The sequence below is a fragment of the Callospermophilus lateralis genome, chromosome 11, assembly GCF_048772815.1.
Source record: "Callospermophilus lateralis isolate mCalLat2 chromosome 11, mCalLat2.hap1, whole genome shotgun sequence".
Classification (NCBI taxonomy): domain Eukaryota; kingdom Metazoa; phylum Chordata; class Mammalia; order Rodentia; family Sciuridae; genus Callospermophilus; species Callospermophilus lateralis.
Window position 1 is genome coordinate 3,529,454 of NC_135315.1, and position 19,135 is coordinate 3,548,588.

Genomic DNA, 19,135 nt, shown 5'->3' on the forward strand with positions numbered 1-19,135 from the left:
ATGTTGCCATCAGCCAGAGCAGAGAGGGGCCTGCACTCCACAGTTTGGGAAAGACCCCCGCCTGGGATAGCTTGGCATGTCTGAGTGCCAACTGGATTCCAAGTGTCTGCCCTTAATCGGCATCGTCCATACAGAAGGACCGCTTGTCCTGATTGAGGAAATAGCTACGGTGGTCTCGGTCCACCCCCACCCAGGCACAGAGCTTAGCACCCTCTGGAAGACCCTTGGGCCGGGATCACAGTGTCCGTGGTCTGATCCATTCCCCGGGCCTGGGATGGCAGAATCCGGGGAATAGCCACCCTTTAGTCAGCATTGGTCAGGAAACTGCAGAACCTAGCTAAGGCCAGAGCAGGTGCCCAGAGAGCTGGACGGCAAGGAGGATGGAGCTGGAGCAGCTGGGCGGGGCTAGGACGGGACCCATCGCAGGTCTTCCCGGATCCTGGAGCACCAGGCCTCGATTGCCACAGGAGCAAGGTCTCAGGGGGGCTGGACATTAGAACCCTACCAACCTCAGTCAGAAGATTCCTCCAGAATGCAGTCAGCTCATGCCCTGCGACTGAACTCAGAGGATCCCTGGACACTAGACTTCCCATAGGAGGGCTATGGAGGCCTGATCCCTCCTGGACTCGCTGGGCAATGGGAAAGAGCCGGGGCTTGGTGACGAGGCACAGGGGTCCTGCCACCTTGCCTTCATTTTCTCTGGTTTTCCATGTCCCCTGGTCCTTCACGCTCACCAACACCACTGATCTCAACTTCCTTCCCTCTCAAACACCCACCCCGTGTGCTTTCAAAAATGGGCCGCATCTCTCTGTACCTGGTGGCCCTGCTCGAAGGGAGAGCTGGTCACCAGTCCCCAGAACAAAGGGCACCCTGACAAATAAACCCCGAGGAAAGCAAGTCACATGGAGAGACGTGCCCGTAAGGACTTTGCTTTCCCGCCAGAGGCCTCTCTGCTGAAGGAAGCCCAAGAAATGGCCCCTCTCAGGGCCACAGCCCAGCCCAGAATCTGGCCCTTGGTCCAGAGTGAGCTCCCGCCTTGGGTCTGACGCTGCCTGCTGCCCTCAGGAACTTCGTGGAGGAGAAGATGGGCAGCAAGTTCGTGGAAGGCCGGAGCGTGGAGTTCTCCAAGTCCTACGAGGAGAGCAGCCCCTCCACTCCCATCTTCTTCATCCTCTCCCCAGGCGTGGACCCCCTGAAAGACGTGGAGTCCCTGGGTAAGCGCAGAGGGCCAGTGAAGTCCTCAGTCACCAGGGAGCCTCCGCCCCTCGCCATCAGGATGGATGGCAGGGACGGGAGAGACGAGCCCTTGGGCATCGCGGTGGGGGCCTGAGGCAATGCAGCCACTGCCGTGCCAAACGGCTGCTCCTTAATGACCACCAATTGACCCGGCCCGTCCACTGCTGGGCACACACCCAAACCCCCCAAACCCACATCCAGACAAGTACGATAACCGAGAGGCAGAAAATCCATCACTGGATGGTCAGCTAAACACGAGTGGCGTGTCCGCGCGGTGGAATACTGCTCTGCCGTGGAAGGACACGCCAGGGGTGGCGGGCTGGACAGCACTGCTGCACTCAGTGGAAAGCCAGGCCCAAAGTCTCCAACTGCCTGACCCCGTTGATACACAACGTCCCAGATAGGCCAGTCCACAGGGACAGAAAGCAGATTGGGGTGGCGGGCGGGGGGCGGGTGGGGGCTGGCTGCTTGGTGGGCAGCGGGCTCCTGGGGGTGAAATGCTGGACCAGGTAGGGGGTTGCACAACCGGGAGCAGACCAAACGTGCTCTCTAGACGTGGAGCCTGTCAGATGTGCGCGATGAGCATTTCCCATGATAAACAAGGTGGGAGCGTGGAATTCCCGGCTGTGGACCCAGGGCCTCAGCCTCTACACTGACTCATCGCTTTGCTTTTCCTGTTTTTCCTTTCTTTAGGAAAAAAATTGGGATTTACCATAGACAATGGGAAACTCCATAATGTGTCCCTGGGGCAGGGACAAGAGGTGGTGGCTGAGAATGCTCTGGACGTAGCTGCAGAGAACGGGCACTGGGTCATCCTGCAGGTGAGGAGGCCTCACCAAGGCAGCGCAGGAGGGCCCGAGGTTGTGCCCAGGATGACCCTGCAGTCATGGGTGGGCATCCCGTGACTCCTTAAGGAGGGGTACAGCCAGAGTCAGCTCTGCTGGAGTCAGTGGGAGCCTGGGGGCCAGACTGCAGAGGGGAAGTGGGAGCCCTCCCGACGGGGGACAGACACTGGGGTTTGTACCGGCTGCCCCTTTAAGACACGTTATTTGAAAAACCAACAGTCAACAAAGGCACCCCTCATCCCCTGGCCCCTTGCTTGGGCAGATAGCAAAGGCCACACACCCAGTGTGTGCTCTCCACAATTTGGCCACCCCGCCTTGTCCTGGAGCCCCTCCAGGACCCCTCCTAGCTCCAAGAGGACTGGGGACTATGAAATCTCCGCCTTGTGCCGGGAAGGATGCAGGGGACTCGGCACAGGTTGGAAGTTTGAAATAGCTGAGCCTAAGAATTGCTAGAAACACCCCCACATGCCCGGCACCTGCTCAGGGTAGATGGGGTGGGGGAGCCCCCGGTATGTGAGGATGCCATCAGGGGAGCCTGCCTGTGCCCGGGGACACAGCCAAGTGGCCTATCCTGGCCTTGACTGCAGAACATCCACCTGGTGGCTCGGTGGCTGAGCACCCTGGATAAGAAGGTGGAGCGCTATAGCACAGGCAGCCACGAGGACTACCGGGTGTTCATCAGCGCGGAGCCTGCGCCCAGCCCCGAAGCCCACATCATCCCCCAGGGCATCCTGGAAAACGCCATCAAGATCACCAACGAGCCGCCCACGGGCATGTACGCCAACCTGCACAAGGCCCTGGATCTCTTCAACCAGGTAGGGAGGATGGCGCACGCGGCCTCACACGCTGCACACACACATGTGCACATATGCGCACACGCCTGCACACGTGTCATGGTGTGCTCCTGGAAGGCTGTGCAAAATTAAAAAGGACCAGGCACCACGGTCACTCGCACCTTCACAGACAGCGGCCCAGCAGTTAAACCAGGCCTGCAGCCAGCAGCCAGCAGAGGCAAGCGTAGGCACAGGGAACGCCTCCTCACGGGGCCCTAGGAGAGGAGGCCAATGGATGGTCAGTCGTTGTCTGGGGACCCAGCACTTCCCTGACCCCTGCTCCTGCATTCCGGAGCCAAAGGCCAACTGCTAGTGGACTTGGCTTCGGCACCATCCCCTCCCCACCTCCCTTGCAGCCTCCTACCACTGTCCACTGGGTTGCTGCTGCAGCCAATCTCTGGAGTCTGTGCCTCCCCTCTACACGTCACGTGCTCTGCCGTGTACTCATCTCCCATCTGTCGGAGGTTTTGAGACCCTGTATTGTCCTGTAACACCTAATGAAGATGGCGTGCCTATGGAGGACACTGTGCCAGAATGGACCACTTCCAAATTTAAGCCACTTATGCTGGGTGCAGTGGTGCACGCCTGTAATCCCAGCAGCTCAGGAGGCTGAGGCAGGAGGATTAAAAGTTTGAGGCCAGCCTCAGCAACTTAGCAAGACCCTGTCTCTAAATAAATAAAATGACTGGGAAGTAGCATAGTGGTAGAGTGCCCCAGGACGCAATTGCCAGTACCAAAATAAACACATAGAGAGTTCTAGAGGACTGGGGCTGTGGCTCAGTGATACAACACTTGCCTCGCATGTGTGAGGCACTGGGTTCATTTCCCAGTACCACATATGAATAAATGAAAAAAATAAAGGCCCAAATGTCTAAAACAATTAAAAAAAAAAAAAAGTTCTATGAAAATATCTGAGCCACCCACTAACAGTTCCCGACCTACAGTTAAAGGAAACAGCATCGTCAAAGTGTAAAGAAGACGGGGAATTGAGAGTCATCTAAACAGCCATCGCCATGTGCCTGGCACGTTGCAGGTGTAGGGATGGGTGATACGTAGGGCACAACCCATACGGCCAGTGAGCAGAGTCGGGCAAGGGGCATGGTGTGCCCCAGAAGTGGGACTCCAGTGTGCTAAGTAAGCACTGCAGAAAGCCCGGGCAGCAGGCCGGAGAGCTGCGGCTGCGAGGCGTGAGAAGCTCAGGGCTGCGATCCAGAAAGTGCTGTGAGCCGCAGCAGCCGGAGCTGCTGGAAACTGGGCTCTGGTCTGCTTTGCCCTAGCACCTCACCTTCACTGTATTTGTCTCAGGGTGACACCCTGGGGTGTTGGCACAGGAGGCCCTGCCCTGGGGGCCTTCACCTCCTGCAGCTCGGCCCCCATGCAGAACAGCTAATGCCCCCTGGCAGCCCGTGCGGTCTACGGTGAGACACGCTGTGCACGCCTGCTCACAACTAGTCATGCAGGTGTGGCACCCGCACCACCACACGTGAGGGTGGTGACAGGAGACGGGGACGCCCAGTTCCGTTACCGTCCAGTGGGACCGCAGGCTCGTGCCTGGTTCATGCTTGGTCAAAACAGTGGTCTGAGCCCACGGCTTACTTATAGAGAGCGGGGTCAGTTTGACTTGTAATAATCACTTAAAAGCGACAAAAGTGCATTTCTGAAAGGACGGAGGGAAAGGAGACCCCGCCTGTGCCTTCCCAGCTGGGCTGTCCTGAGCTGATGGGCCAACGGCCTTGTCCCCTCCACCCACGCCCCTCTGCTCCTCGGCAGTCGCAAAGATGGGCTCTGTCCCCGCTCGGGGTGTCTGTATGCAACCATCCCCTTCTGCTTCCTCTTGTTAACAGGTGACACAGACTATGTCGTCCTGTCCCCCCCCCCCCCCCAGGACACCATGGAGATGTGCACCAAAGAGATCGAGTTCAAGTGCATCCTCTTTGCCCTGTGCTACTTCCATGCTGTGGTGGCCGAGAGGCGCAAGTTTGGTGCCCAGGGCTGGAACCGGTCATACCCCTTCAACAATGGGGACCTCACCATCTCCATCAATGTGCTCTACAATTACCTGGAGGCCAACACCAAGGTGAGGAGCGCGGTCCCTGTCCTGACTCAGCTGGCCACACGGGCCCTCCACCTGGCCTGCACTGACCCCTTCCCTTGCTCCCACCTGCCCTTTCTTTTCTGTGTCTTATGTAAAAGGCATTAAGGGGGCTCCACAAACCAAAGAGAATCTAAAAACATGCTCATCTATCATCACTAACCTCCCATACACCCCCTCCAGTCGTCCTGCCATGTGACCATCCTGCTCGCACAGCTGCCCCTCCTGCATCGGCCCAGAACCCCGCACTCTAGGCAGCGCGATGGAGGATGGGCTTGGGCAGGCGGGGCTTCGGCTGTGGGCTGGCTCCCTGTGCTCCTCAATTCCCAGACAGACCCAGGCCCTGGGGGAGGCAGGGACCCAAGGCAGCTCCTCAGGAAAGAAGGGGCAACACCTCCTGCTCTCAGGACAAATGGGGATCGATACACAAAGGCAGATGCTCCAGGAACCGGGAACTGCCTCTAGCAGGGAGGACAGGGCTCCCTGGGCTCCCAGAGCTGGGGAAGGGACAGGGAGACTCCAGCCACAGGTGGATGGGACAGTCCTGGCAGTGTGTTACCCCTCCAAGGTGGGTGTCCTCGACAGTCACAGATAAGGAGGACCTGCACCACCACAGCTGGGGCAGGTCCCTCTGTGTCCAACGTGTTTTACAGACTTTCCCTAGACTCGTCCTCCTCCTGGTCCCCTCCCCAGGAGCAATTATCAGACTGCAGGCTGGCTTTCCTCCTGGGGACCGCCCCCCCCACCTGCCCAGGTCCCCAGCCCTCTGTTCCTTCAAGGCACAGGTCACACTGCCTGCCAGGACCACCTGGCAAATGTCATCTGTATCAGGACTACTCCCCACCCCCAGGAGGAGGTACCCAGTGCTTCCCACCCTGGCCCGAAGGCCTGACCAGCCAGCAGCCTTGTCACGGTGCGACTGCCCTGCACAGGCTGGCTTCCTTGGGACGGACCTGGCAGGTGTGGGAAACAGCCTGCCAGGTGATCAGTCCCACTAGCCCTCCTGCTGTGGGAAAGGACTGTCCCTAAAGGGGGGTGTGCTCCCCACCTCACAGCATAAACAGAAGCTGCTTCCAAAGCAACTCAGCTCAGCATTAACTCCAAATAATCTGAGAAAGATAATTTTGAAGTCAAAGTGGCCATTTAGAGGGCGGGGTGCAGTGGTGCCCACCTGTAACCCCAGCTACTTGGAAGGCTGAGGCCAGAGATCACAAGTTAGAGGCCAGCTTCGGCAACTTAGTGAGGCCCTAAGCAACTTAGTGAGAACTTATCTCAAAATAAAACATAAGGATTGGGGATGTGGCCGAGAATGTGGCTCAGTGCTTAAGCGCCCCTGGTTCAACCCCCAGTACCCCCCAAAAAACTTAGGAATGATCTTTTCACTGATTCCATACTGGGGTGATCCTGATGCTCTTCGTAGAATGGCTGGGAGGAGGTTCTGGTCACCCAGGGCTCCTGCTGCACTTCTGTGGCAGTCCCAGCAGCAGGAGCAGGGCTGGGGGGCTGGGCCTTTGTGGGTGGGGGTGCTCGTGGCTAGGCTCTGGAGATAAGGGACACAGCAAGCAGAGGCAGGCAGTGAGCATGGAGGCCCGGGTTAGAGGGCACCTGGCCTGACTAGGGTTGTGTGTGCACACTGCTGGGCCTGGTGTTTGTCCCCAAGGCCCCGGGAGGCCATGGTTTTGTGGGGTGAGTCGTTTGCTCAAAGTTCTCTGTGCTGCCACCAAGCCCTCTGATGCAAGCGAGGCGACAGCTACTGGACTGATGGAAAAAGGAACTGGGAACCAGACAAGTTCTGTGGGACCCAAGGGAAGGTGCGCCTGAAGTGTTCTGAAGACATGACTAGACTCAGTGGCCACGGGGGAGGCCGTGGCCCAGCCGGCCCTCAGCCACACACGGGTCACAGGAGGAACAGGCAGAAGGAACAAGTGCCCTGTAGGCCTGCAGCGTCTGGGGCACCAGCAGAGGCGCCCAAGGACATCACTGGGAAAGGAAGTCACAGGTTGGGAGAGCTCAGCCTGAGAAGAGAGGGCATCTCCGAGGTGCTGACCACTGTGCAGACACCAGGTCTGTGGTGCGGGGTCAGGGGAAGGCAGCCCTTGGCCTGGCAGCCAGCCTAGCCAGCAAGCCCAGGTCAGCACAGAAAGCCCCCGAGCATGGCTGACCACGCAGGCCTACCACCGTGTGAGAGGAGGGCGGGCGCCTTTCCCTAACGGCTGCTCCCCACCACCCCAGGTGCCCTGGGACGACCTCCGCTACCTCTTCGGGGAGATCATGTACGGCGGCCACATCACGGATGACTGGGATCGGCGGCTCTGCAGGACCTACCTGGCCGAGTATGTCCGCGGCGAGATGCTGGAGGGAGAGGTGATGCTGGCCCCCGGCTTTCAGATCCCCCCCAACCTGGACTACAAGGTGAGCAGCGGCCTGCACAGAGCCACCGTGGCCAGTAGCTGAGAAAGGTGGCCGTCCAGGCCTGCTTCCAACATGGCAGTGACTGAGCCAAACCCCAGGCACACAAAACAAGGAAGGGGGTTGGGAGTTCCCTTATGTAGCTGGGAGCCATGCAGGGCCAGGGACCAAGTGAGGACTGGGCAGAGGGCAGGACACGCAGACTCTGGGGCGAGGCAGGGACTCGCTTGGCTTACACAGCTTACCTGGCAGTCTGCTCACACTGTTCCTCTTTGCAGGGCTACCATGAATACATCGATGAGAACCTTCCCCCCGAGAGCCCCTACCTTTACGGCCTGCACCCCAATGCAGAGATTGGCTTTCTGACAGTCACCTCAGAGAAGCTGTTCCGCACTGTCCTGGAAATGCAGCCCAAAGAGACAGACTCGGGAGCAGGCACAGGAGTATCCCGCGAGGAAAAGGCAGGACCCTTTGTCCTTCCCCAGGACGCGGGGCCAGGTCACACAGCACAGTGCAGCCCCAGGTCACAGGAAGTGCCTGGGCCCTTGCTAGCCAGGCACACACTGTCCCAGTGGGAGAATGAGAAACCTGGGGTGAGGGTCTGCAAGCTGGCTGGCAGGCCCCCAGAAGCACCTGTGTCAGGCAGGCAGAACCCGGGTGAGTGGCAGGCATGCTCGGGCAGCACAGCCTGGACACACTCAAGACGGCCACAGGCAGACCTCACTGATCAGAAAAGCCCAGAGTACAGCACTGAACAAACTCGGCTTGTCCAGGCTCCCCTGGCCCCTCTCCTGACGGCCCAGCACCACCTATACCTAACTCACCGCAGAGCAGCTCAGTACCAGGCTTCACAGTGGACAGACCAAACATAGAGTGAACAACCTAATCTCTATTACCCACACCCCTGCTTGACCTAACAAGTGACATTAGAAAGCTCCTATGGACAGTGGTGGGCGTGACCATGCTAAGGGGGTGGGACCAGTACGGTCCCCGTGGAGGACAAAGTGACATCTGTGCCCACCAGCACATTCGGGCATATATGGAGGCACCAGGCCACGGGCGCCCGATGCACGTGGGCCAGCCATGTGGTCTGCCAGCGGGGCCAGAGCGCTGGAGATCCTGCCGGCCACTGTCTAAGCCTGCGGTGCTGGGGTCCTGACAGCATCCCGCTCTTCCCTCTCCTCCAAACATCTGGGCAGGCTCCCTGCCCCTGAAGCAGCAGGGAGGGGTCTCTCTGGGTGGAGAGTGCTGGGGGTTAATGGGGGCTGGCTTCCAGGTGAAGGCCGTGCTGGATGACATCCTCGAGAAGATTCCAGAGACGTTCAACATGGCCGAGATCATGGCAAAGGCGGCTGAGAAGACCCCCTACGTGGTGGTGGCCTTTCAAGAATGTGAAAGGATGAACATCCTGACCAACGAAATGCGCCGCTCACTGAAGGAGCTGAACCTGGGGCTGAAGGTGAGCCGGGGGCACCAGGCCCCGGAGGAACTTGGGGCAGGCTGACCAAGAAGGCAGGCTCCCAGCCACAGCCAGGACACTGGCACATCATGGCCTGCCCCGTTCTGCCCTGCTCTGGACCCAGGGTGTTCCAGAAGCCACGGGAACTTACCTTGACTGCTCCGGGCAGAAGGTGCTGGCCTGGGCCCCGTGCAGGCTATCTCCAGGGGTCCCACAGAGCCAGAGCTGATGGCTCTGGGCACACTGGGGGTGGCCTCCCACTCTCGTGGGCAGGCCTAAGGTGTACCTGAGCACATCTGCCCCAGGCCAAGTAGCAGAGCCTAAACTTCCCTGAACCTGCTGTGTCCCTCAGGGGGAACTGACCATCACCACCGACATGGAAGACCTGTCCACGGCTCTCTTTTACGACACTGTGCCCGACACGTGGGTGGCCCGGGCCTACCCCTCCATGATGGGCCTGGCAGCCTGGTACACGGACTTGCTGCTCCGCATCAGGGTAAGCAGTGCCTGACTCAGATGTGGAGACCAGAATGCCAGGGCTGTGCCACACCCCAGAGCCTTCAGGAGTAGAGCTGTGGTGGCCCTTGAGGCCCTTGGTGACCAGGCCTCTGTAGGAGCAGGGTGGAAGGGCCAGGCTCAGCCCCTCAGCACCTGACAATGCAGGGGCCTTCTGTTGAGGAGGAAGTCACACCGGTGCGCACCATGAGCAGCAGCCGCCCGCCCAGCAAGCGCCAAGAGCTCAGGCCTTGCGGTGAGCCTGGTGACAGGCCAGGTCAGCCCCCAGCATCGGCCATTCCGTCTTTGATGCCACTTTTCCCACTAATCCCCCCTCATTTAAAATGGAACCAGACAGCAAAGCAAGGGGTAGGAAGGCGGCGGGCTCCAGGGCCACTCTCTGAGACACTGACAAGCCCTGGCCCTGCCTGCTCACCCTCAGCCTGTGCTTCCCTGCAGGAACTTGAGGCCTGGACGACAGACTTCGTCCTGCCCACCACCGTGTGGCTGGCTGGATTCTTCAACCCCCAGTCATTCCTCACGGCCATCATGCAGTCCATGGCCAGGAAGAATGAGTGGCCCCTTGACAAGATGTGTTTGTCTGTGGAAGTGACCAAGAAAAACCGGGAGGACATGACTGCTCCCCCCAGAGAGGGCTCCTATGTGTATGGACTCTTCATGGAAGGTAGGGGGGGGGGGGCTGTCTACAGCTGCCCACAGGCCACGCCCACTCAGTCTCAGCAGGACAGGCTGTGCAGCTGGGGGCAGCTGGGAGAGCGGTATTCTCAGGATGGGTACCTGAGCTCACAGCCTGGAGCCACGCTGACCACTAAAGTCAGTGGGGTTCTGAGAACCCGAAGAGGGCTGGAGGGCGGGGGCCCAGGTACCCCATTTCCCACAGACCCGTTGCAGCCGGCTGGCCTGGACGAAGCCAACAGTGCCTATCAGGCCAGCCCCTCCAGCCAGGGCGCAGGGCACAGGGCAGGAGTGCTGTAGAGCAGTGGGCTCCCAGGCATGCAGGCTGGTCCTCAGCCAGGAGCCCACCTCTGCTGCATTCCTGTCCCAGCCCCCTGCCAGTCTCCAAGCTGCACGGTCAGGACTTCTAAGGGACAGAAGGCCTGCCCACCACCTAGTCTCAGAGCCCTGTGTGTCACACCATCCACATGGCCAGGAAAAAAGAGGGGGAGAGAGAGGTGGAGGCACCCTCTAGAACTGGCCCCCTCATCCCTGAGGCAGGCCACCCACTCAGACCCAGAGTGGAGCAGCACCGCCTCTGCCAACCCTGCCCGCTCCACAACTGCCCCACCCGACCCGTGCTGTCAGGCAAGGCCAGCGGGGGCCCAGGTACCCCATTTCCCACAGCAACCAAGACAAGCACAGCAGCAGCCGTTCCCCACATTTATTTTGGAATTCCAGACAAAGTACAAACATTATTGAATATGATGAGTAGAAACGGCAGCAGTCTGGTTAAAGGCAAATAATATTTATATATGCACATAGATGATTATTTATGCTGCATATGTACACACAGGCTAGACGTGACACACGAGGGAGTCAGGGAACTTGGTGATCTTCAGCTGGAGTTATGATTTCTTGCCACTGAAAGTGAGAAGGCCGACAGACGAGGCTCTGGAAACACCACAAATTTAAATGGATGGAACCCAAGAGCATTAGTGCGGAGCTGTTCCTCAGTGCACAGCAAGATGCCCGGGGCACCACAGCATGCCACCACCACCCACAGTGTCCTCTGTGGACACCTGCACCCCCTGTCCTTGGCACCTGGCCTCAACTCTTCAGGAGTCTCAGGGGCACTGACCTCCTTGCAAAGGGTGTTGGGGGGGGGGGGCTGTGAGGCCAGGCCTCTCCCTGTGGGCCCCTCCCCTCACTGCCAGCACACCAGACAAGACCTGTTCGCTGCACCAGGGCTGCCCTGACCCCTCGGCCACGCTGTCCCTGCAGGAGCTCGCTGGGACACCCAGACTGGAGTCATCGCTGAAGCGCGTCTGAAGGAGCTGACGCCAGCCATGCCCGTCATCTTCATCAAAGCCATTCCTGTGGACCGCATGGAGACCAAGAACATATATGAGTGTCCCGTGTACAAGACACGCATCCGCGGCCCCACCTATGTCTGGACCTTTAACCTCAAGACTAAGGAGAAGGCAGCCAAGTGGATCCTGGCGGCGGTGGCGCTGCTCCTGCAGGTGTAACTAGCCACTGGTCCTGTGCCCCGGCCCCACCCTGAACCAAGTCAACCAGGCTGCAATCAGAAACACCGCCTTGCAACTGTCACCTGCTCTTTACGGGAAGCATTGGTTATTTTCCTCTTACATAATCGAGGTGCTTTGTGACTGAATGCACCTGGACTAGCCCGAGGGGAGGCTGGAGGCTGGAGTGTGAGAGGCGTACAGATTAAAAGGCCTGCAGTCATTGGCTGTCTCATCCTGCTGGGCCCAGCACCTTGGGCCGGCCAGAGCAGGTGCAGCTGCGGCCCGGCTCACCACAGCCAGGGACAAGTACCCTACAGACCAACCCCCAAATACTGACTCCTGGGGAGAGGGTGGGGTGTTGGAGAGTTGCAAGCAGCCTGGGCACAGCAGGTGCAGCCTGTGATCTGATGATGTCCCCGCACAGCCCCCATAGGTGCGCCATCATAAACAGGAGTCCTCTCCTCTCCCAAGGACAAGAGGGCCTCCCCACCCTCCACCCCAGGACCTAGAAGGGCAAACTATTTATTCCACACAGGTGCCACAGGTGCCACTTCTACGTGGCTGGGGTGCTCCCCTCAGCTTTCTAAAAACCACGGGACACGGTGGGGACCTCAGGGACCTTAACTGTGAGGTTGTGTCCCTGTATGTCCTGAGGGGGGAGGGTCAAAGGTGGGGGGAAAGACACTGTCTCCTGTCCCCACCCCCGCCGTTCTGCAGGGCCAGTAAGTAGGAGGCTGGGGGTGGCTATTTTAGCCTCTACCCAATTCCAAGGCCTCTACCCAATTCCAAGGCCTCTACCCAATTCCAAGGCCTCTACCCAATTCCAAGGCCTAGTGAGGACACCCTAAAAACTCCCCTGAACTAGGAGAGCTAGTCCACAACACACCACCTGGGTGTGCTCCAGCCACCAGCACCTCGGACACCCTAAAAACTCCCCTGAACTAGGAGAGCTATTCCACAACACACCACCTGGGTGTGCTCCAGCCACCAGCACCTGTCTGCCCCAAGGGAGTGGGCACAGAGGTGGGTGGCACACAGCCCCAGGAAGCCCGCCCAAGCAATAGGCAGCTGCAGGCTGAGTCCACGGAAGTTGGGGGCCACATCAAGACATCCCAGCAACACAGCCAGGCTGACTGGGGCAGTGGGGTGCAGATCAGAGAGAAGATGACTACTTAGAAACCTGGAAGCCAGGGCAAGCAGGTGTAGAGCCTACACAGGTAAGATGGAACCCAAGGGGAGCGTGACAGCGTTAGCAAGCAAGCACTCTAGATAGAAATGGCGCTCCATTTTTTATTCACCCAAACCATGGGTGAAGAAGTGGTGCAGGAAGTCTGACTCAAATCCAGAAGGGAACACGACCCCTCGGGGCTGACCCTGACTGTCGGACACCCACCCCTGCTGGCCAGGAGTGGTGACTGCAGCCGTTCATAACCAGGCCGCAGGGACAGAAAGAAGACCGCGCCAATGGCCTGCCACAGCAGCTCATCTCCATTCCCCGGTAATAACCGCAAAATGTGAAGTTTTTCCAATTTTGCCTTTAGAGCCTAAAATAAAACAGTAATTTATTCCACATGTGCGTATTGCGGGTAGTTGAGAAAATCTTCTCCAAACTTTCCAAGAGATGATTCACCTTTGGGTTGTCCACAGTAAGGGGAAAGCATGGTTTGGAAGAGAAACCAGGGGCCTCCAGTCTCTGCCTCTCTGGAGAGCCTGCCCAGTACTCCCATTAGCAGAGACAGAGGGAGCAGGGGCACAGAGGAACTTCGGGCCAGGCTGCGCACGGGGGTGGAGAAGGCCTCTCCACACAGAAACCCAGCACCCCGGCCATTCCTGCATCTCCTCATCCCCAGGCACTAGTCTGAGGGCCGAGACACAACCCGGGGCAGTGTGGCCAAGGCCCAACTGCTTAAACTGCAGCCATCCTTGTAGAAGAGTGGTGCTAGGGCCCTGGAGCCCCCACCACACAGCCAGAACCCAGGAAAGGTGGTCCTGGAGGCCAGCAAGAGCGACTGCTTCCAAAAGCACGAGGCACAGGAAGTTCTCCAGTCTGGCTCCCCTAAAGTCGGGCTGCCACTCCTGGCACCTACAGAAGGCTCATGCTTTGTGCAAGATCCTGACATGCTGAGACTGCGCATTAAGTTCTAAAACTGGCTCAAGACAATGGATGGGGCGGACGGACTTCTATAAATACACAGGACAGGTAGATTCAAAATGCCCTGCTTGAGATAACACAAGACGAGAGCTGGCATTATCAACAATCACAAGGTGTATAGCATACATGGACACTGGGTCAAATAGACAAACAAACAAAACATTAAAATGAGCTGGGTGAGGCGGCACACACCTGTAATCCCAGCAACTCAGGAGGCTGAGGCAGGAGGATTGCAAGTTCAAGGCCAGCCTCAGCAACTCAGCAACATCCTGTCTCAAAAAATAAAAATAAAAAGGGCTGGGTATAGCTAAGTGGTAGAATGTCCCTGGTTCAATCACCAGGACACCTCCACATACACACAAGCAATTAAAATAATGAAGAAAAAACTACAGGATTACATGCAATTTTTTTTTTTTAGATGAGGTTGTCAAGAGCCAAGGAACTCTACCAACAGAGAAGCATGTGCCACTATACTCCCTCACTCCCCTGTACCCCCAAGCTGAAGTCCTAACCATGCCAATGTGCGGAGGACCCAGGAAACCAACCCCATCTGGGGCCCTCCAGAGTGTGCTCAGGGTCCTGAGGAATCTGGAACACAGAGGGTCACTCCAGAGAGAGCCCACTCTCACGGCAGCCACCCACTCCCTGTCCAACCTCCAGGCATCAGGACAGCCAAGGGGTAGCTGGGGTGAGCCCTAAGGTGCACCTGCCTGTGGGACCCAGCAGGTGGCTTTCTGGTAGGCAGAGCATGTCTTGACACCTAGAACATCACACCTCCCTAACTGCACGTCACACAGACGTCAGGGAGATGGCAAGGCAGCAGCCCAAGGTCCAGCTCAGCCACCATGTGGTCCTGAGCTCAGCTGGCCAGAGCCCTCCCCATTCCCGGAGGGCCTCGTCCTCCTCCCACAGCTGTCTCCTGCAGGGTCCTGCTCAGCTAAGGGAAGGGAAGGACAGGCTCTGCCTCCCTCTCACCCAATGGCCCTGGCACGGGAAGGCAGAAGGGGACTACACACTGCTAACACAGGCGGCCCAGCACTTGGTGTGACTGGTACCTGATAAGAAGTGAACCAGCTTCCTAATTTAGCATCAGTCTTCAAAAACTTTGATGACAGCTTTCCACAATCCTACAGTAACCTCCACGTGCTTAACCAAGGAAGGGGTGGTGAAAGAGCCCTCAGGGTTCCTTTAAGAGGGTCTCTGGTAGTCGGACCACCCCTGCCCTACCCAAAGCTCTTGGCAACACTGAGCTGAGGCGGTGCGAGAGACAGCACCTGGCGTCCTCAGAAGAAGTTCTTGATCAGTGGAGTCACCATCTTCACCCACAGCTTCACCTGCCGACTGGGCTGCTCAAAGGTGGCAGAGGACACCACACCTGACCGCAAGTAGAGCTGCTCTTGCTCCTGAGGAAGAGGAATAGACAGAAGTAGTTAGAGTCCCCTCCAGCACCAGGTAACACGGCCCTAAGACTGGCCTGGCAAACACTGTGTCAAGGCCAGAAAACACATGTCAGGCCAGAAGTGTGGGGGTACCCAGCAGTAGGGCAGGGCAGGCCCACCGTGGTGCGGCACAATGCTTGTGGACAAGCTACAAAGCCCCATTGCTGACGATGCCAAGATACACCTTTGCACGTCTCCAACTTGGAGTGAAGGAAACACACCTGGTGGGAAAAACACTGTGGAAAGCTGTCTTGCCGTCACCTACGTCCATGACCAAGGGCCAAGTAAAATAAGACACACTCCATATTGTGTGAATACGTCAAAACAGACCTACTGTCATGAATGACTAAAAGGAACAGCAAAAAAAAAAAAAAAAAACTCACTGTCACAACGACAAGGCCCTGGGCCAGGCAGCCCAGGGGGCAGAGTAAGTGCCTGGCACACAGTGCAGAGCACCCTCACTCAATTCCAGCACCACCAAGAAAAAAATGCCTTTTACATAAGTTTTCCATCGAATTGGTATAAAAAAGTCATCTTTTGATGTCATTATCCTGGCTGGCATGGACTGCTGTGGAAAGGGGCACTGAGTCACCTCTCTGGAAGGCAATCTGGCAACAGGTATCAAGAGCCTTAAACGTTCCACTTGCAAGCTTCTCCCACAACAGCAACTGTGCACCCAGAACCAAGCACTAGGATGTCTGCACACAGACACTTATCACAGTGCACCATGACAGGAAAGACTGGAAACCACTGACACGCCCCAAGCTCCTTACCAATATATCCACACAGCAAGACAGCATTCACCAAGAGACAAGCACATCCCAGGATGCTTAATAACAGGGCAGAACACGCAGCACACCTGACAGAAGGAGCCGGGTGTGGGGGTATATGCCTGGCACTCTTGGGAAACAGGCTCCAGGACCCCACAGACACCAAACCCTGAACATGCTCATGTCCCTGGCACTAAATGCACAGCCTGCGTGGACACGTCCCATGGGGGACTTCTGAATTCCACCTTACCTGTAGTATTTAAGGTACTGGCTATGTATAAATATTTTCCACACTGTATTGTTTGGGGGAAATCTGCACATGTTCAGTACAGACGGAATTATTTTCCATCCATTTTGATCCATGGGTGGTTGAATCCTTGAATTCAAAACCTGTGGGTTTGAAGGGCCAGCAGTAATCCTAATTCCTTTTAAAAAAAAATGTTACGCCTTTCCACGCATACACAGAATGAAAGGGAATGAGGAGCTCTGACCAAAGGCTAGTTTCTTCTAATTTTTCTTAATTTTTATACAAAATGTTTATTACTTTCACGTCTGAAACACGTGCACAGGCTTTGCCTCCGAGTGTGTGGAGGCTTTCTTTCTTAAGCCATGTGCCCTTAGGTGCTGTCCTCTCCTGACTGAGCCTCAAGACCAAGCACCTTATCTAGGAATTCCAGGCTGTGCCTGCGTCCACACCATCCAGAGGCTCCTGTCAGGATGACCAGGCACACAGTCCCACAAATGCAGGGCCACACAAGAGGGACGCTGTGTGAGGGAAGACCAGGTCACCTCGGGTGTCGGCAGCTGCACTTCCGGCTGCTCCCTCTTGGCTGTGCTCGCTGCCCTGGTCATGAAGCACACCCTGAGGCCACATCCATGCGCGCAGACCCTCAGCTGCTGTTCTACCCCAGCTCCAGATGTCACAAACATGGGAGCCTAATTCTATGGCCTCCCAATTGCTGCTGCTGAGCTCCAAATCCCTGGTGGGAAGTGCCTGCCGGAGGAGTCAGCTCTGGTCTCAGGGGCGGATCTGCAACTGCAGCCCTGCATTCTCAGTGAACAGCCAGCCAAGGCTGCGATGAGATTACCAGCACAACCTCCGTGTCCTCAGACTCCACAACAGGGATGGAGAAGGAAGTCAGCTGGCCGGGGTCACAATGCTTTTCGAGGGAGTATTTCTTGGTCACAAGTGGAAAACTGTTCTCTGAACAAAGCCAGGAAGCTTTCCACTTTTATTGTATGCACTAAGTGAAGGGAGGGACTTCGGATTCTGATAAAGACATCTCCCATTCCCAGAGCTCCACCTGACCTGGCCAGGGCCCTTCCCTGTGTCCCAGCAGAACTACAGCAGCAGCCGCTAAGAGCACAGACCCAAGCTGCTGGGGCTGCAGGGACTTTCTGGTGTGTGGCTGCACAGCCCCAGTAGCACTTGGCGCTCGAGGACCAGGCACTGTAGTCCTGGCACAGAGGCAGACCGGCAGAATAATCTAGAAATGCATTTCTGCAATTCACAAGCATAGAATCAATCTCTTACCACCCTCCCACAATCCAAAGCCCCTGAGACTCAGGTTTGGGAAGAAAATATCCCAAATATGTTATTTGAGAAAGCAGCTCCCAACCACAACTGGCCCAGCTTTTCTCAAGATCCAGGATGTGGGTTGAGTTCCCTGACTCAGGAAGTGGGGAACGGTCAGTACCAAGACCCTGGGCACAGGCCTGGGGCACTTACTTCTCAAGTCAACCCAGATTCCCCACACAACTCGTCCCCACCCCAAGCCAAAATCACTAACAACTCTATAGTTGGGCCGTCTGTGCACACAGTTCTCTCTGCCCTAGAGGCCAGAGTCCAGGAGATCCCGGGGATAAGAGCTGCAGTCTGTCTTTCCTATAAGCTGGGATCTGAGGCCAGTGGCTGCCCCCTTACAATGGAATCTCTCAGCTTGTGGGGGATTCTTCCACAGCTTGCTATGTCTCCCTGCAAGAAGAAAGCTGCTGGATAAATCCAGTGTCCCAGGGCCACCCAGGCCTGCTCTTCCACAGACAGGAGACTGCAGGAGGAGCCCAGGGAACGAGGCAGCACCTCCTCCCCATCCAAGAGCTCAGCAGCACTTCCCAACGCTGCAGTGAACGCTGTAGGTCAAAGCCTGGCCTACAGCACGTTTCTGCACACCTGTGACTCAGGAGGGGAAGCTGATGCTGCCCATGGAAAGGCTCACACCCTCAAGAACCCAAAGCCCTGCAGGCCGCACCCATATGGGGCCTGTGCTTCCTTTTCAAAAGTCCATCAATATTGTTGTCGGTGACCAAATACTAAAGTCTATGTAAAATCATACGTGAATTCTTGGTTACGTAGTTATCTAAAGAGAAAACAAAACACTGCTACCATCTAGAGAAGGCCAAATCCACTTCTGGCCCTTAAAGAGCTTCCCTTGTTCTTCGAAGAGGTAGGCCTTCTGAACAGTATAGGACAAGTCCCCAAGACACGAGTCCATATAGCCCCGCAGCTGCAAGACCAAGGGCCTGATCTTCCAAGGCTTCTCTGGCGCAGGTCTCAGAGAGGCCCCACTACCCGCTCACTGCAGACCTGGGGGAACTCAAGAGTCTTTCTCAGTCCTAGTCTCACTGCCTCGGCAGACAATGGCAGGAGACAGCTGGAGCAGTCCAGTGACCTGGGCCAGGCTGGGTACCAGCCGCACCCCCCTCACACCCAGGAATCCCACTGCTTCAACCAACCTGGTGGAGCTGCTGCTGCAGGGATCGGCTCTCTGTCACGATGGCGATCTGGGCCTCCAGGTCCCGGTGAACTGACCTGTACCCAAAATTAGGAGAGCCAATCAGCGTGAGACAGGGCAGGCTGCTCCCTGCCAGGTACAGCCAGAGGCCTGCAGGGAAAAGGAAATGGGCAGACAGAAAATGAGCATAGAATCTGCCAACATCCACACCACGCACTGTGTCAACCTAAGAGAAAAGCAGCTGGCCAGGCTCTCTGGTCGAGAGGTGGCCAGGAGGTCCACCCCCACACCCTGTGCTGAGGCGCAACAGACACCCCAGCCAATGCTGCTCTGCACTCCCCACCACTCTGTGCTATGGCCTTGGGTCCCACACAGGATGAGCAGCTGGGTTCCTTGGGGGAACCCAGCAAGGCTGGCCTAAGGTTAGCTCTCACAGGCTGCCCACAATTGTGCCCCAGGGAGAGCA

General features: G+C 57.2%; 2 protein-coding genes across 4 annotated transcripts in view; one reads left to right on the top strand and one right to left on the bottom strand.

Annotated features, from left to right (window-relative positions):
• The window catches only part of Dnah17 (dynein axonemal heavy chain 17), a 104,502-nt gene extending 92,337 nt beyond the window's left edge, over nt 1-12,165 (top strand). Inside the window, exons 71-80 of the mRNA XM_076871592.2 lie at nt 1,066-1,214; nt 1,930-2,057; nt 2,669-2,896; nt 4,800-4,991; nt 7,239-7,418; nt 7,694-7,876; nt 8,692-8,874; nt 9,227-9,370; nt 9,829-10,054; nt 11,329-12,165. Of these exons, the coding sequence (XP_076727707.2) occupies nt 1,066-1,214; nt 1,930-2,057; nt 2,669-2,896; nt 4,800-4,991; nt 7,239-7,418; nt 7,694-7,876; nt 8,692-8,874; nt 9,227-9,370; nt 9,829-10,054; nt 11,329-11,576 (1,861 nt within the window). The 3' untranslated portion in view covers nt 11,577-12,165. The remainder of the gene's footprint in view (nt 1-1,065; nt 1,215-1,929; nt 2,058-2,668; nt 2,897-4,799; nt 4,992-7,238; nt 7,419-7,693; nt 7,877-8,691; nt 8,875-9,226; nt 9,371-9,828; nt 10,055-11,328) is intronic.
• Nucleotides 10,761-19,135, bottom strand: part of Pgs1 (phosphatidylglycerophosphate synthase 1) — a 37,700-nt gene continuing 29,325 nt past the window's right edge. The window contains exons 8-11 of one of the 3 annotated variants that reach the window (XR_013092731.1): nt 18,671-18,819; nt 15,003-15,131; nt 11,277-11,421; nt 10,761-10,998 (exon numbers count right to left, since the gene is read on the bottom strand). Coding sequence is in view for 1 of the 3 variants with exons in the window: in XM_076871593.1 (XP_076727708.1) it covers nt 15,012-15,131; nt 18,671-18,819 (269 nt within the window). In the remaining 2 variants the exon portion in view is untranslated. Of the gene's footprint in view, nt 11,422-13,920; nt 13,998-15,002; nt 15,132-18,670; nt 18,820-19,135 lie in introns of all 3 variants that reach the window. The other 2 variants (XR_013092730.1, XM_076871593.1) reach the window with 2 other exon arrangements.